Source organism: Bubalus kerabau, chromosome 16 (assembly GCF_029407905.1).
Source record: "Bubalus kerabau isolate K-KA32 ecotype Philippines breed swamp buffalo chromosome 16, PCC_UOA_SB_1v2, whole genome shotgun sequence".
Classification (NCBI taxonomy): Eukaryota; Metazoa; Chordata; class Mammalia; order Artiodactyla; family Bovidae; genus Bubalus; species Bubalus kerabau.
The window spans coordinates 52,329,026-52,343,850 of NC_073639.1; the positions used below are offsets into that span (position 1 = coordinate 52,329,026).

The window sequence follows — 14,825 nt, forward strand, 5'->3', positions numbered from 1 at the left end:
CCTCTTTACTAATACCACTCTTAAAGGAACCAGCATGCCATGAACCAACAGCAAAATAAGAGAAAGCAAAAACCCTTCTGTATTAAGTGCACACTGGTGATGACCTCAAGTCACTAGCACAAAGCCACTAAGATATCCGGGTAAGGGAATTCCCTGATGGTCCAGCGGTTGGCACTCCGCACTTTCACTACTGTGGGCCGGGGGTTTAAGCCCTGGTCAGGGAACTAAGATCCCTGACGTTCCAGGGCATGGCAAAAAACAACAACAACAACAAAAAAAACAGAAAAAGTTTTAAAAGATATCCAGGTTGGGACTTTCCTGGCAGTCCAGTGGTTAAGACTCCATTTTATCAATGCAGGGAACACGGTTTCAATTCCTGGTCAGAGAACTAAGATCTCACATGCCATGCTGCACAGCCAAAAAACATTTTTTTAGTTATCAAAAAAAAAGATATCTTGGGTAAACACCCAATTATGGAAAATGCTCAGTAAGAAGAGACTGCAAAGGGCTTCAAGGTTGGATTGAGTCCTCTACCCAAGAGTTGATACAGTCAAACTAGAGCCTGCCAGGTTTTCAAGAGCAGGGGCTTATTTCAATGCAGAAAACTCCAGCAATGGACTGCAAGGTTGTGCTGGGATGTGCATATTTAGCCCAAGCAGAATACGCAATTTTTCTTTTCCTTTTGGCTGCGCAGCACGGTGGTGTGTGCAATCTTAGTTCCCCAACCAGGGGTCGAACCCTCGCGCCCTGCAGTGGAAGGTGTAGTCTTAACCACTGGGCTACCAGGAAAGTTCAGGAAGCGATTTTTCAGAGCTGAGCACTAGATGGAGAGGTTTGGTCCACCCTCATTCCCGCCCTCCTGTGCATCTGTAACCACTCTTCTGTGTGTTTCCACATCCACCCCCTGTCTTGTGCACAAGCCCATCCCTTTCTTATCCCCTAAATTCTGGGATCATTGCACACACTGAAAAGAGGGAGAAGAAATCAAGACAAAAGAAGTCTTCCTACAAAACACACCTTTATCCACATCCTGTCCCAGCCCTTCATAGTCTCTGTCACCTTCCCACTGAAGCTACTTGGTGAGTCAGAGAGGCAACGCTATCCTAGTTTTATTTCATTTTGTCACTGGCAAGGAAAAATGGCAAGGAGAAAGAAAATAGTATTTTTAAATCCCAGCTAGAACTTCAAAACTACTTTAGAACTCCCGAAGAGACGCCACTGTGCTTGTTAGCTTTAAGAAGCACACAGCTTTATTGACAAATGCATCACCTCCATGACTAAGAAAAGGGGTGATCGACAATTTCATATTTCCACTTTCAGGGCTCGTTAGATCATTACCTCCAGAATTGCGGCTGACATGCCTTCAGAGACAGAGCTATTCACCAGTGCGAAGCAATTCTTCATGACTGCATGGAGGTCTTCCTGAGCCATCTCCCTGATCAGTCGTACCCCAGGGGTCCTGAAACAACAGGGAGCAGAGAGCATCTATGGCTGGGAATCTTACAGAGAGAGGCTGGGTGGAGAGATGACAATTTTGGAGAAATATCTTAGATCACCAGGGAAGCATGATTGATAAAGGGTTCAGTACAGAAAACCACACCGGAGTGAGAATCTGTTCTATTTCCAGCCCTGATAAGGGCGGGAGGAAGCCTGTGAACACACCGGCTTCCATCCTGAATCCTTCTGACCAACAAGACACATGATTCTCAGATACTGGATGTCAGAGGTGTGGCTCTTGCCATTTTTCTCTGAATGATTTAGAAAATAGACCTTTCCTAAGAATGCAGCCTTTTTCCCAATGCTTTTTAAAAGATACTCAGAGAGGGTGAGTACCCCTGGTGGTCCAGTGGCTAAGATTCCGTGCTCCCAATGCAGGGAGCCTGGGTTCGATCCCTGGTCAGGGAACTAGAGCCCACATGTCACAACTAAGACCCAGTTCAGTCAAATAAATAAATAAAGATAAATATTAGAAAAGATACTCAAAGAGATAATGATAATGTATCATAAACAGAGAGAAATAGAAATAGTAAAACCAAGAGTGTAACACAACCTTTCTCACAGAGGTTTTCCTTGTTTTATTTTTCTCACCTGACAGCACGGACATTCTTCCCCATTCCCCCAACCCTCTCCAGTCTTGGTTTTGAGGTTATCATTTCACATAACTGGTTATACTTTTACATACATGCATTCTGTATCCATGATTGCACATGGGGGTGAAATCAGTGTTTCCCCGTCCTCCTGGGTGGTGGAGTAGCCAGGAGGAGGAGCTGGGATCCTGGGAGAGTGAGAGTATACACATAAAAGGGGGCTGACCCGCACGGGAGAGGATCCTTCTGGCTCTTGCCCTGCCCCATCTCCCCACTTAGAATACAGAAAGTGATGTGTGAGTTCAACAGCTACAGTCATCCTAGAAATAGAAGTCACAGGTAGGGAACACAAGAAAGAGAGACAGGAGACAATGTCTCTGAAGTCTTACCTGGTCCTGGACCAATGACCTCAGATTTTTTTGATGTGAGCAGTTAAAACCCCTGGGTGTGTAAGCCAGCATTGTTGGGTCTCTGTTGCTGCTGTTTAGTCGCTAAGTCATATCTGACTGTTTTGGGACCTCGTGGACTGTAGCCAACCAGGCTCCTCTGTCCATGGGATTTTCCAGGCAAGAATGCTGGAGTGGGTTGCCATTTCCTCCTCCAGGGGATCTTCCTGGCCCAGGGATCAAACCTGCATCTCCTGCACTGGCAGGAGGATTCTTTACCACTGAGCCACCAGGGAAGCCCTGGTCTCTGTTATGGGCAGACAAACGCAATTGATAGCAAAGACCCTGGCAAATTGCTTTCCAGAGGAACAGCTGCAATTTGCACCCTCACCAGCAGATTTTTAGTTTTGTTTTGTTTTGTTTTGTTTTTCGGTTTTGACCCATGAGGTAAGGGACAATTATAACCTCAAAGTGGGTTTCCTGAGCATTTCCTGACTTAGCAAGGTAGTATGTCTTCACACGTGCATCCATGCGACTCCTCCCTAGGGAACTGCTGATGCTCCCAGCATGTCAGCTTCCTGGCTTGTCAGTGGGGAAAGGAATAGTCCCCAGATTCTCACAGGATCATCAGGAGATTAAAGGAGGAATTATTAATGAAGTGTTGGGAACAGAGCCTCGGACACGGTGAATGCTGGAAACTGGGATTGTTTATCAGTCACTAGGCTTTCGCTCCTGCAAAACACCTGTTCACTCCCTCACTCCCTATGCTTATCTCTCTCTTTTTTTAAAATGTATTTCATCATGTCACTCAGCATGTGCGACCTCAGTTCCCTCTTGCTTCAGTCATGTCCGACTCTTTGTGACCCCATGGACTGTAGCCCACCAGGATCCTCTGTCTATGGGATTCTCCAGGCAAGGATACTGGAGTGGGTTGCCATGCCCTCCTCCAGTGCATCTGCCCGACCCAGGAATTGAACCTGCATTTGCAGGCAGGTTCTTTACCATTCCCTGATCAGGGATCAAGCCCGAATCCTCTGCATTGGAAGCTTGGAGTTTTAACCACTGGACCACCAGGGAAGTCCCATACTTACCTCTTTACTTTGGCTTTTACTTCCCTTGTAAAGACTGGATCAACCTGAAAATTGACAAAGATGAATTTTAGGAAAAGCCAGAAATGAATCTAAGTCTCAAGAGAATTGCAGATCATGGCAACAGAGCCAGATGTAACAACTTAGAAAAGGAAAAAGAAAATTAAATACAAAAGAATACTCCGGAGTCCAGCTACTGCAAAGTAATAAGGAAAAGAAGGACTTGAGAGAAAATTTAAAGACACAAACACATACAGTCGTCCTTCAGAATCCACTGTTCCAGGACCCCCTCAGATATCAAATTCTGTGGATGCTCAAGTCCTTTATATAAAATGGTATAGTATTTACATCTAACTGAAGCACATCCTCCTGTATACTTTAAATCATTTCTGGATTACTTACAGTACTGATATAAATGCAATGTAAATAGGGGCCAATGCACAGCAAATTGAAGTTTTGCTTTTTGGAACTTTCTGGAATCTCTTTTCCTGAATATTTTCAGTCTATGGTTGGTTGTTTCTGAGAATACAGAACCTGATGATACACAGGGCCAACTGCAGTCCTGTTTCCTGTTTGGTCTATAAGATAAGAGCCTGGTGAAGCTCCAGGTATGGGAGGCCAAGAATTATCCACCCAACTCAAGGTCCTAAAACAGAAGTCATTTACAGTCAAGGGAAAATCTGACAAATACATAATACTTCAATGAAAGTTTTGCTGGTTGATTACAGTGGTGGATTTTGTCATAAAACCTTTGAGGCAGAAGGAGTTGGAATGCTTGGTAGATCTAAAATAAAAGATCTGACTGAATTAAAATTTTATTTTTAACAGGGAGCCTTTCCAGACACACAATTTTAAAGCAAATTCACATCCATGGGGCAATACATGGGAAAACAAAATGGGGTCTTGTCCATACAATGAAATATTATTCAGCCAACAAAAAGGAATGGAGTACTGATTTATGCTACAGTATGGGGGAACCTTGAAAATATGATGCTCAGTTAAAGAAGCCAATGCAAAAGGCCCTAAATTGTGACTCTTTTTATATTAAATGTCCAGAACAGACAAATCTATAAAGAAAGAGAGTAGGTTAGTTGCTAGGCACTGGGAGGTGGGGAGAATGGGAGTGAATGCTAATGGGTATGGGATTTTGGGGAGATGATGAAAATACCCCAAAATTAGATAGGGGTGATGACTGCAAAACTTTGTATTAAATACTTTAAATGGTGCATTGTATGACACACAAATTATATTTCCATTTTTAAAAAGCCAAGTCCAACCTTTTAATTAGTTACAGTGTGATATTCTTGAGTCTGCACTTCACTCCTATTTCATATTTAGAGGAAATACATCCTATGAGACAGGTGCCATGCTTTTTCTTTTTTAAAGATTTATTTATTGGCTATGGTGGGTCTCCTTTGCTGTATGTGGGCTTTCTCTAGTTGTGGAGATTGGGGGCTACTCTCTAGTTGTGGGGCATGGCTTCTCACTGAGGTGGCGTCTCTTGTTGAGGACTACAGGCTCCAACATACAAGCTTCAGTAGGTGTGGCTCACGGGCTTAGTTGCTCTGTGACATGTGAGATGTTCCCAGACCAGGACTGAACCAGTGTCTCTTGCATTGCAAGTCAGATTCTCAACCACTGGACTACTAGCGGAGCTCCCAGGCACCCTGTTTCGTCCATTGTATCCCTGGTAGTCAATATGTTTGCTGAATTAATGCAAACATTAATAGCAATGTTTCTTAAACTGGTCTCTTATACCAACATTTTTTGACTCCACATGCTTTTAAGAAAACTCATATGTAGATGTCCAGACTGAGTGGGGCTCTGGAGACAGATCACCTGGGTCAAATCCTTCCCAAACCAATCTGCAGCCACATGGCCATGTGCACATTAATGGATCTCTCTGGGCTTCAGCCTCCTCATCCATAAGAAGAGAATGATAACAGCACCGTGGGATTGTTGGGAGGATCAAATAGTTAAAACACATTCAGTGCTTACAACTTTTTCTGAAACACAATAACTGCTATATGAGTAGTAGAAGAAAAGTTAAATATCAAAGCCTTGCTAGAATGCATAAGAGTGAGAGCTGCAGATTGCAGCGCTAATACAAAAATATCTAGACACTCCATCTCAAACGTGTACTTTCCCAGTGACACTGCCGTACTTCTCAGCAAGACCCTGCACACCTGATATCATCACAGAATCCACAGAAAACACACCTTATTGCTGACCATCAGAAGCCAAACTAATGTACTCTTTATGCACAATGACCTCTTCTATGGTAAATTTATTTCCTGAAGTACCAAGAGGATCTTTACGGATAACTTTCCACCTGTCATAGGGTCCCTACAAGCCTATTAGGATGAAGCTGCAGTGCATGTTTATCACGTCTGTTTCATCCAACTGCAAACTATTAAATGAAACAATCAGTAGACAGGTTTTACCCTGCATCCCTCCCCAGGTTTTATTAACAATGAATACAATTTTAAAATAACTGAGAAAATATTCTTAAACTTAGGCAAGTGTAAGACAAAATTCTAAACATGTCCTCAAAGATAGAGGTAGATGAGGGTGTAAGCACATTTTACAAATACAGTGTCTGCCAGCTCTTCCTGGTACTGCAGATGAGTTTAGAAGTGAAGGCAGATTCAATTTCTATTCTCATTCACACCTCACCAGTAGGTATCAGGAATTATAAAACCAAGTCGACTTAATGAATATGATGATATCCCTAGAGTTTGTCATACTGAAATAATTTTGTGTTTTCCAAAAAACTTCATTTTGGTTTCCTCTGGCAAGGAAATACTGTGTGTGTGTATGTGTGGAGGAGCCCAGATCCTTTAAAATATTCATATGCTGAAGATGTATCCCAAAGAACCAGTAATGCAAAGCTTACTCATTCCCCTGAGGTCATGACATCACTTCGATGGTGGACACAGCAAATCTGGGTATATAACAAAATGGAAATTATTTCTAGATTTTTTAAAAGCTTAATATACTTTAATAGCAAACTTGCAGGAACAGTACAGAAGACACACACCACTAGACACATGTATGTAAAGCAACTCAAAAGTGTACTGAACAGATGGAACCTACTATATGATTAAAATACTGCAAAGACCACTTAGTTGCCATCAACAAGAAACGTACTTGTTTTAAATATCATATGATACTGTTTATATTTGGAATTTTTTAAATGATGTACATGAAATTACTCACAAAACAGAAATAGACTCACTGACAAAAAACAAACTTATGGTTACCAAAGGGGAAAGGCGTGGAGAGAGGGATATATTAACAGCAGTCATGTCTGACTCTTTGCGACCCCATGGACTATACAGTCCATGGAATTCTCTAGGCCAGAATACTGAAATGGGTAGTCTTTCCCTTCTCCAGCAGATCTTCCCAACCCAGGGATCAAACTGGGGTCTCCTGCATTGCGGGCGGATTCTTTACCAACTGAGCTATCAGGGAAGCCCAACACACAAACACTACTGTATATAAAACTGATAAACAATAGGTCTTACTGTATAGCACAGGGAGCAATACTTAATCTATAATGGAAAAGAACCTTTAAAAGAATATATATTTAATGTGTGTTTGTGTGAGTGTGTTAGTTGCTCAATTGTGTCCAACTCTTTGCAACCCCATGGATTGTAGCCTACCAGGCTTCTCTGTCCATGAAATTCTCCAAGCAAGAATAGTGGAGTGGGTTGCCATTCCATTCTCCATGGCATCTTCCTGATCCAGGGATTAAACCCAGGTCTCCTGTTCTACAGACAGTGCAGTGTCTGAGCCACCAGGGAAACGTGTGTGTGTGTGTGTGTGTGTGTGTGTGTGTGTGTGTGTGTATACCTGAATCACTTAATCTATTATGGAAAAGAACCTAAAAAAGAATATATAAATAACTGAATCACTGATCTGTATACCTGAAATACAACTTTGTAAATCAACTATATTTCAATAAAAAATTTTTTTGCCACTCTGTTTTTTTAATTGGAGGATAATTGCTTTACAGAATTTTATGGTTTTCTGTCATATATCAGCAAGAATCAGCCGTCAGTTCAGTTCAGTTCAGTCGCTCAGTCGTGTCAGACTCTTTGCAACCCCATGAATTGCAGCACGCCAGGCCTCCCAATCCATCACAACTCCCGGAGTTCACCCAAATTCATGTCCATCAAGTTGGTGATGCCATCCAGCCATCTCATCGTCTATCGTCCCCTTCTCCTCCTGCCCCCAATCCCTCCCAGCATCAGACTCTTTTCCAATGAGTCAACTCTTCGCATGAGGTGGCCAAAGTACTGGAGTTTCAGCTTTAGCATCATTCCTTCCAAGGAACACCCAGGACTGATCTCTTTTAAATTGGACTGGTTAGATCTCCTTGCAGTCCAAGGGACTCTCAAGAGTCTTCTCCAACATCACAGTTCAAAAGCATCAATTCTTCGGCACTCAGCTTTCTTCACAGTCCAACTCTCACATCCATACATGACCACAGGAAAAACCATAGCCTTGACTAGACGGACCTTTGTTGGCAAAGTAATGTCTCTGCTTTTGAATATGCTATTTAGGTTGGTCATAACTTTCCTTCTAAGGAGTAAGCGTCTTTTAATTTCATGGATGCAATCACCATCTGCAGTGATTTTGGAGCCCAGAAAAATAAAGTCTGACACTGTTTCCATTGTTTCCCCATCTATTTCCCATGAAGTGATAGGACCGGATGCCATGATCTTTGTTTTCTGAATGTTGAGCTTTAAGCCAACTTTTTCACTCTCCTTTCACTTTCATCAAGAGGCTTTTTATGAGACATAGGTATGCCCATATCAATAAAAAAAATTTTTTTAAGACATTTGTTTTAAGAAAATCCAAATGCTGGCAATATTTTAACAGGTTTATTGTTATAAAATTCAACTTCTGAAACTTGCTTGCTGAAACATTCTGACCTGTGTTAATGTCTCTGCTGTTAATACTATTCTCAAACAAATGGAAATGGAAAAATTGTGACCCCTGATTTCTGCCCCCTATTTTTCCACTCAAAATCACACAGGTAGCTTTTGACCCCATGGGGGGAAAATGTAACATTTAGAACTATCAAACAAGAAGATAATTTTTTTTTTTTTAAGGAGTGAAATGTTTTCTGTCCTAGTAGGGTCTTAGGGATATTCTCAGTGTATGCAACATGCTCAGTGAATGTCCTTCGGCATAAGTGTGACAAATTTGGCATGAATCGCCCACAGACTGGTGTCTTCTAAAAAGACAACCAGATTTCTCGCTTGTCTCTTGCCAAGCATGGAGAGCTGTGCTCTGTAGATGCAGATCTGAATGAAGATGGGTCTTTGGGACACTAGTCCGCCATCCTTTCAGTCTGCTGGCCTTCCAAAATAAAGTTGCTATTTCTTGCCCCAACAACTCATTTCTTGATTTATTGGACTGTCATGCAGCAGGCAGTATGAACTCAGACTCAATAACATTTACTCTTCACTTCTCACCTCTCTTCTAATTACATGTCTTTTTCTCCACCAGGAAGGCCAACCTCAATCCTTAAAATCCATTCATCCCCCACTGCACAGGCAAAAGTTCCCTCTCTGAGAAACTTTGTCTGATCATCCAAACAGGAAGTAAAGTCTCCTCTCAAACTTTTCTACCACCTGCTACAAAACATGGACCTACTTTTTTTGGAACTTGTTGGGTATTTGTCCAACTCTTCTCTTTATGCATCTTCATTTTCCTCCCAAGGTCATGCTAGTTCTGTGCTGGATAATATTTGCTAAATGAATGATTTCCAACTGGTTCTACCTTTCTGTTTCCCACTTTTGATTCTTTTCACTTGAATTATCCTAAGCCATTCGATTACATTATAACCTTAATATCTCATGATGAAAAGGTAAACAATTTCATGAAAGCCTTCTTTTGGCATTACATGTGAATTTTGACCAACTCAGTCAGTAAAGAATCTGCCTGCAGTGCAGGAGACCTGGGTTCCATCTCTGGGTTGGGAAGATCCCCTGGAGAAGGAAATGGCAACACACTCCCGTATCCTTGCCTGGAAAATCTCATGGACAGAGAAGCCTGGTGGGCTGCAGTCCATGGGGTCGCAAAGAGTTAGGCACGATTGAGTGGCTAGCACTTACTTATGAATTTTGATGAGGCTTCCCTGGTGGCTCAGCAGAAAGAATCCCACTGCAATGCAGGAGACCCAGGTTCAGTTCCTTGGAGGAGGAAATGGCAATCCACTTCAGTATTCTTGCCTGAGGAATCTCATGGATAGAGGAGCCTGGCAGGCTACAGTCCATGGGGTTGTAAGAATCAGACATGACTTAGCAACTAAGCAACTACCACCATGAATTCTGACATACATGTTTTACTTATAATTTTTAGTTACAAATTCCTCAGAACTTCCCTGGTGGTCCAGTGGTTAACACTCTGTGCTTCAAACGCAAGGAGAACAAGTTCAATCCCCAGTCAGGAAACTAAGATCCCACATGCTCCATCGTGTGGCCAAAAATTATTTTTCTTATTAGAAAAAAACAGAAATTCCTCTTGTTTTTAATTTTTAAACATGTTTCTTCTCTCGTGATTAGGGGAAAAGATTTCATCAAGGAAAAAAAAATTGTAAAAGACAGCTGAAATACCTAACTGGAGAAAAGAATGGCTACCCATTCCAGTATTCTTGCCTAAAGAATTCCATGGACAGAGGAGCCTGGCAGACTATGGTCCATGGGGTCACAATGAGTTGGACGTGACTGAGCAACTAACATAACGCTTTAACTAAAATTTAGCCAAAGGTGTAACAGCAACTTTCAAGTTGAAAGTACAAACTGCATTAAACTTTTCTGGGCTTGCCTTCCACATCAGTTCATTTTCAAATCTCTTAGTGAAGCCAAGGGGAACAAAACACAAGATAAAGAAAAAAAAAAAGAAGAAGGGTAGGTATTTTTATTTAATGAAAGCGCATGTTATGAAATTTTAAAAAGCAAGAGCATGGCAAGCAGCAAAGAAAATTCTCATTTCTTCCTTCTAAGCTTATTTACTTTCTAGCAAAATACATTGTCTCAACTCCCAGGCTGAAGGAAAATCATCTTAGATATAAGAAATTATCGTGGGAAGTCATTAAGCTGTCACGCACGAGCTGAATGTTCCTACCACATTGCTTATCAAAGAGAACCATAAAATGCACCCACTCCTTACACCCCTGCAAGCAGAAACCACATGCTTTGCCAAAATGGTTGGATCGAGAGATCAAAGAAGCTTTAATAGAAAACCAGCGTCTAACTCAAACCATCCTGCAGCTAAAACAGAATCTTAGCCTGTCAACACACAAAGGAAACATCAGCACAGAAAGTCCTTTCATTCTTTAATTAAACGCCCCTATGCTGCTGCCTATAAACCAGGTGCTATGCCAAGTATTCGCTTATTTTGGCCTCATAGGAAACTATGAGGCAGGTAGTGTTTTCTGAGTCATGCCCACTTTACAGATGGAGAAACTGAGGCCCAGAGCAGTGAAGGGTACCCAGCTAGCATGCAATCACTCTATTACCCAGCCATGCAGAACTACCCTTTGCCTGACAGGGATGATTTGATCTTGTTCTAAAGATGTTAACAAACTTGCCAGCAGTAAGCAGTAATGAAGGATTAAGTAGATTTAACAGGGGACTGGGATCTCGCTTTTTGAAATGTTCTTGTTAAGAATGATCACTTTATTTTTTAGCTGTGTAACATACACAGCATCACCATTTTTTAAAAAGCAATCTAAGAACACTCTCTCTGTGTGCATGCTAAATCGTTTCAGTCATGTCCGACTCTTTGCGACCCTGTGGGCTGTAGCCTGCTAGGCTTCTCTGTTCGTGGGATTCTCCAGGCAAGAATACTGGAGTGGGTTACCATGCCCTCCTCCAGGGGATCTTCCCAACCCAGGGATCGAAACTGCGTTTCTTACGTCTTCTACATTGGCAGGTGAGTTCTTTACCGCTAGTGCCGCCTGGGAAGCCCAACATTCTCTTTGCTGCTGCTGCTGCTGCTAAGTCACTTCAGTCGTGTCCAACTCTGTGCGACCCCATAGACGGCAGTCCACCAGGCTCCTCCACCCATGGGATTCTCCAGGCAAGAGTACTGGAGTGGGGTGCCATTGTCTTCTCCAAACATTCTCTTTAGTAATTTATAAATGGTTGGTAGAGAGATGAGTGTCAATTAAAAAGGAGAGCAGTAATATTCCAAAGAGGAGGGTGATAACTGCCTTCTGAGCTGGACCATGGAACACAGTAGGAACAAACGTGAACACTGTATGCAGCCCAGCCCATGGTCTCCCCTGTCCTGGCAGATATACCTCCAGTCCAGAGTTATCTGTCCTAGTCTCTCTTCCTAACCAGACCTCACATCCACTCAGGCAGGGGCCAAGTCTATTCTATTCTCTGGGACTAAACATAAGGGCCACATTGATATCCATTAAGTGACCTACAAAAGTATTCGGTTCTTGTCGGATCGTTCACAAACCGGTAATTTGCATATGCCATGATCATCAGTTTTCTGCTTTGAATATTTGGCATCCATTTCACCTCTTCTGCTTCCCCTGTGCATCTTCTCACTTCTGCCCACTGGGTGTGGTCTGATGGAAGTGGAATTAGGTACCTGGTCCTCTCCTTACAAAATGGCAGAGGTAACCCATGGCAGACCATGGACCTTGAAGGGAATGACCCAGAGACTGAGAAATGGATGCAGTCAAATCTGGTCTTCAGCCTCCCCAACAATTCTCTTAGAAGCTCTTATCATCTCCTAATACATGTCCTTGTGCTGAAGTTGGTCTGAGGCTGCAGCCCAGGGCATAGGCTGAACTGTGTAGCTTCTTCACTGGGGTCTCCTATCTGACCAGGCTCCATGCAGAGACATGGACAAAGGGAGCAGGAATCACTGCTGAATGCACTGTGAGCACACCCTAAAAACAGACTGAGCTCTTTCTCAAGACATATTCACTAACCGAGTCAATGCAATTTTGTTCTAAGAGGCCCTGCACATGACCCAGAAAGGCTACAGTCCTCCTAAACAGTTCAATTTAGACTTAAAGCGTTTATTCAGTCATTGAGTTTAGCAGTTAACAGAGAAAAAAAAAAAATGAATGGAAGAGTGTACTCACATCAGATGTCAAAAATAATTGTAGTACTTGGGGTGTTTAATCCGCTCTAAGAGATAATGGTTAAAAGATGAATTGTAATGTGTCCCAAGATTTGACCTCTGACCCACTTCTCAAATTCATTTCTAAAAGATCAGTGTATTAACCCATAACATTGTAGCAAACATTCAATGTCAAGTGGAAAACCCTTTTAGTCTCCTCCTACTTCTGTATTCCAAAGTGGTGTTAAATTGAATTCTTGACACTGAAAACTGACAGATGCCTAGAAATCTTGCAAGGATAATAGGGAAGAGCTTGTTTAAGTTGAGTGGCCACGAGAAGCATATCGAAGCCAGGCCACAATCTGGGGAGGGAATCTCATTAAGGAAGCAGCCAACACACTGGCTTTCAAGAGGGAGTATGTTTAGGGGCCACACACACACACACAACCATCCAGTGTGGCCCAAGTCAGTGTTTTCCAAACTTTGAATCATGAAGCACATCATGAAATCAATCTTGGAATAAAAATAGGCACTGTTTTAATGACATGAAATATCAAAGCAGAGGCATGGAACAGGTTTTTAAATATCAGACTGTGTGACATACATGAATCAAGAGGAGTATTTAATTAAGTTTGTTTGTGGTGTGTGTGTGTGTGTGTGTGTGTGTGTGGTGGGTCACCATGTAAAATGTGCTGGAGTTGGCTTTACTTGCTGTCTGGTAATTTGAAACTGGCCATGGGAAAACCTTTTTACAGAAATAGGCAAATAAGGCTTTTATAAACTACGGTTTGGGATTTCCCTGTTGGTCCAATGGTTAAGACTTCGCCTTCCAAAAAAGAGGGCACAGGTTCAATCCTGGTCAGGGAGCTTAAAAAAAAAACCCAAAGAACATAAAACAGAAGTAATATTGCAACAGATTTAATAAAGACTTTCAAAATGGTCCACATTAAAAAAATTTAAAAAAAATAGGGTTTACCACCTTGCCCATCCCAATAAAACCAGTTGTTCAACACTGACCAGCATACCACTGGTGATGGAGAAAAAGCAAAGAAACATACAACACTTAAGAGACACTAGTTTACCTGAATTATTGGAGGATATGAAATGCATGTCTACATATCAATATATTGGTTTTAAATCTTCTGAGGAACTCACTGGTGGTCTGCATTTCCATTGCTAGGGGTTCATGTTCAATCCCTGGTTGAGGAACTAAGATCTCACAAATCGGGCAGTGTAACCAAAAAAAAAAAAAAAGAAAAGAAAACTTTTGTAGGGAAGAGGGAGCCAAGAAGGAAACAAGTGGTTTGAATTTGTGACTAATCATATTCAGTGCTGCCTTAGTATTTCAGAAACTCAAATTATTCTGTCTACTAAGACAACACTAAGGTGTTTGTAATGGTGGCTACTGATTCTCTTTAGATTTGATAAAGACCCATTAGAAGGCAGGGATATTGCTAGGGGCTGAATGTTTGTATCCCCCTTAAAATTCACACATTGAAATCTTAATCCCGGAGGTGATGATATTTGGGAGCATAGGTCTTTGGGAAGTGATGCAGGAACCCTCAAGAATGGGATTGGCATTCTGATAAAAGATCCCAGACAGCTCCGAGGACTAAGCAAGCAAAGACTTGCTTGCTGATTCTGGACTTCCCAGGTGGTCCAGTGGTAAAGAATTCGCCTGCCAACGCAGGGGACATGGGTTCGATCCCTGGTCTGGGAAGATTCCACATGCCTCAACAGCTAAGCCTGTGCACCACAACTACTGAGCCCTCCCTCGAGACCGCTCTGCGACAAGCAAAGCCACCACAGTGAGAAACCTGGGCACCACAACTAGAGAGTAGCCTCTGCCCACTGAAACTAGAGAAAGTCTGTAAGCAGTCATGAAGATTCCGTAGAGCCAAAAATTGAAGGAAAACAAAAAAAGATAAAGGAAGAGTACCCCAGAAGAAAATGACACAGCTGGCACTTTCACCTTGGACTCGAAGCCTCCAGAACATCAGAAATAAATTTGTTGTTTCTTAGCCACCTCGTCTGCGGTACGTGGTTATAGCTGCCCAGATGGACCAAGACAAAGAAACAGGAGTCAGGTCCCAAACGCTCGCTTCTGCATTCAGGTCTGTGCAAGCCTGAGAAGGCAGCCACATCTTGCAGGCAGAGTTAGA

At 42.3% G+C, this 14,825-nt stretch overlaps 1 protein-coding gene across 3 annotated transcripts in view; it reads right to left on the bottom strand.

Moving 5' to 3' along the window:
- Positions 1–14,825, bottom strand: part of GLT1D1 (glycosyltransferase 1 domain containing 1) — a 116,084-nt gene that overhangs the window by 31,943 nt on the left and 69,316 nt on the right. For all 3 annotated transcript variants that reach the window (XM_055550303.1, XM_055550301.1, XM_055550302.1), the window contains exons 9-10: positions 3,565–3,608; positions 1,339–1,459 (exon numbers count right to left, since the gene is read on the bottom strand). In XM_055550303.1, coding sequence (XP_055406278.1) covers positions 1,339–1,459; positions 3,565–3,608 — 165 coding nt within the window. The remainder of the gene's footprint in view (positions 1–1,338; positions 1,460–3,564; positions 3,609–14,825) is intronic.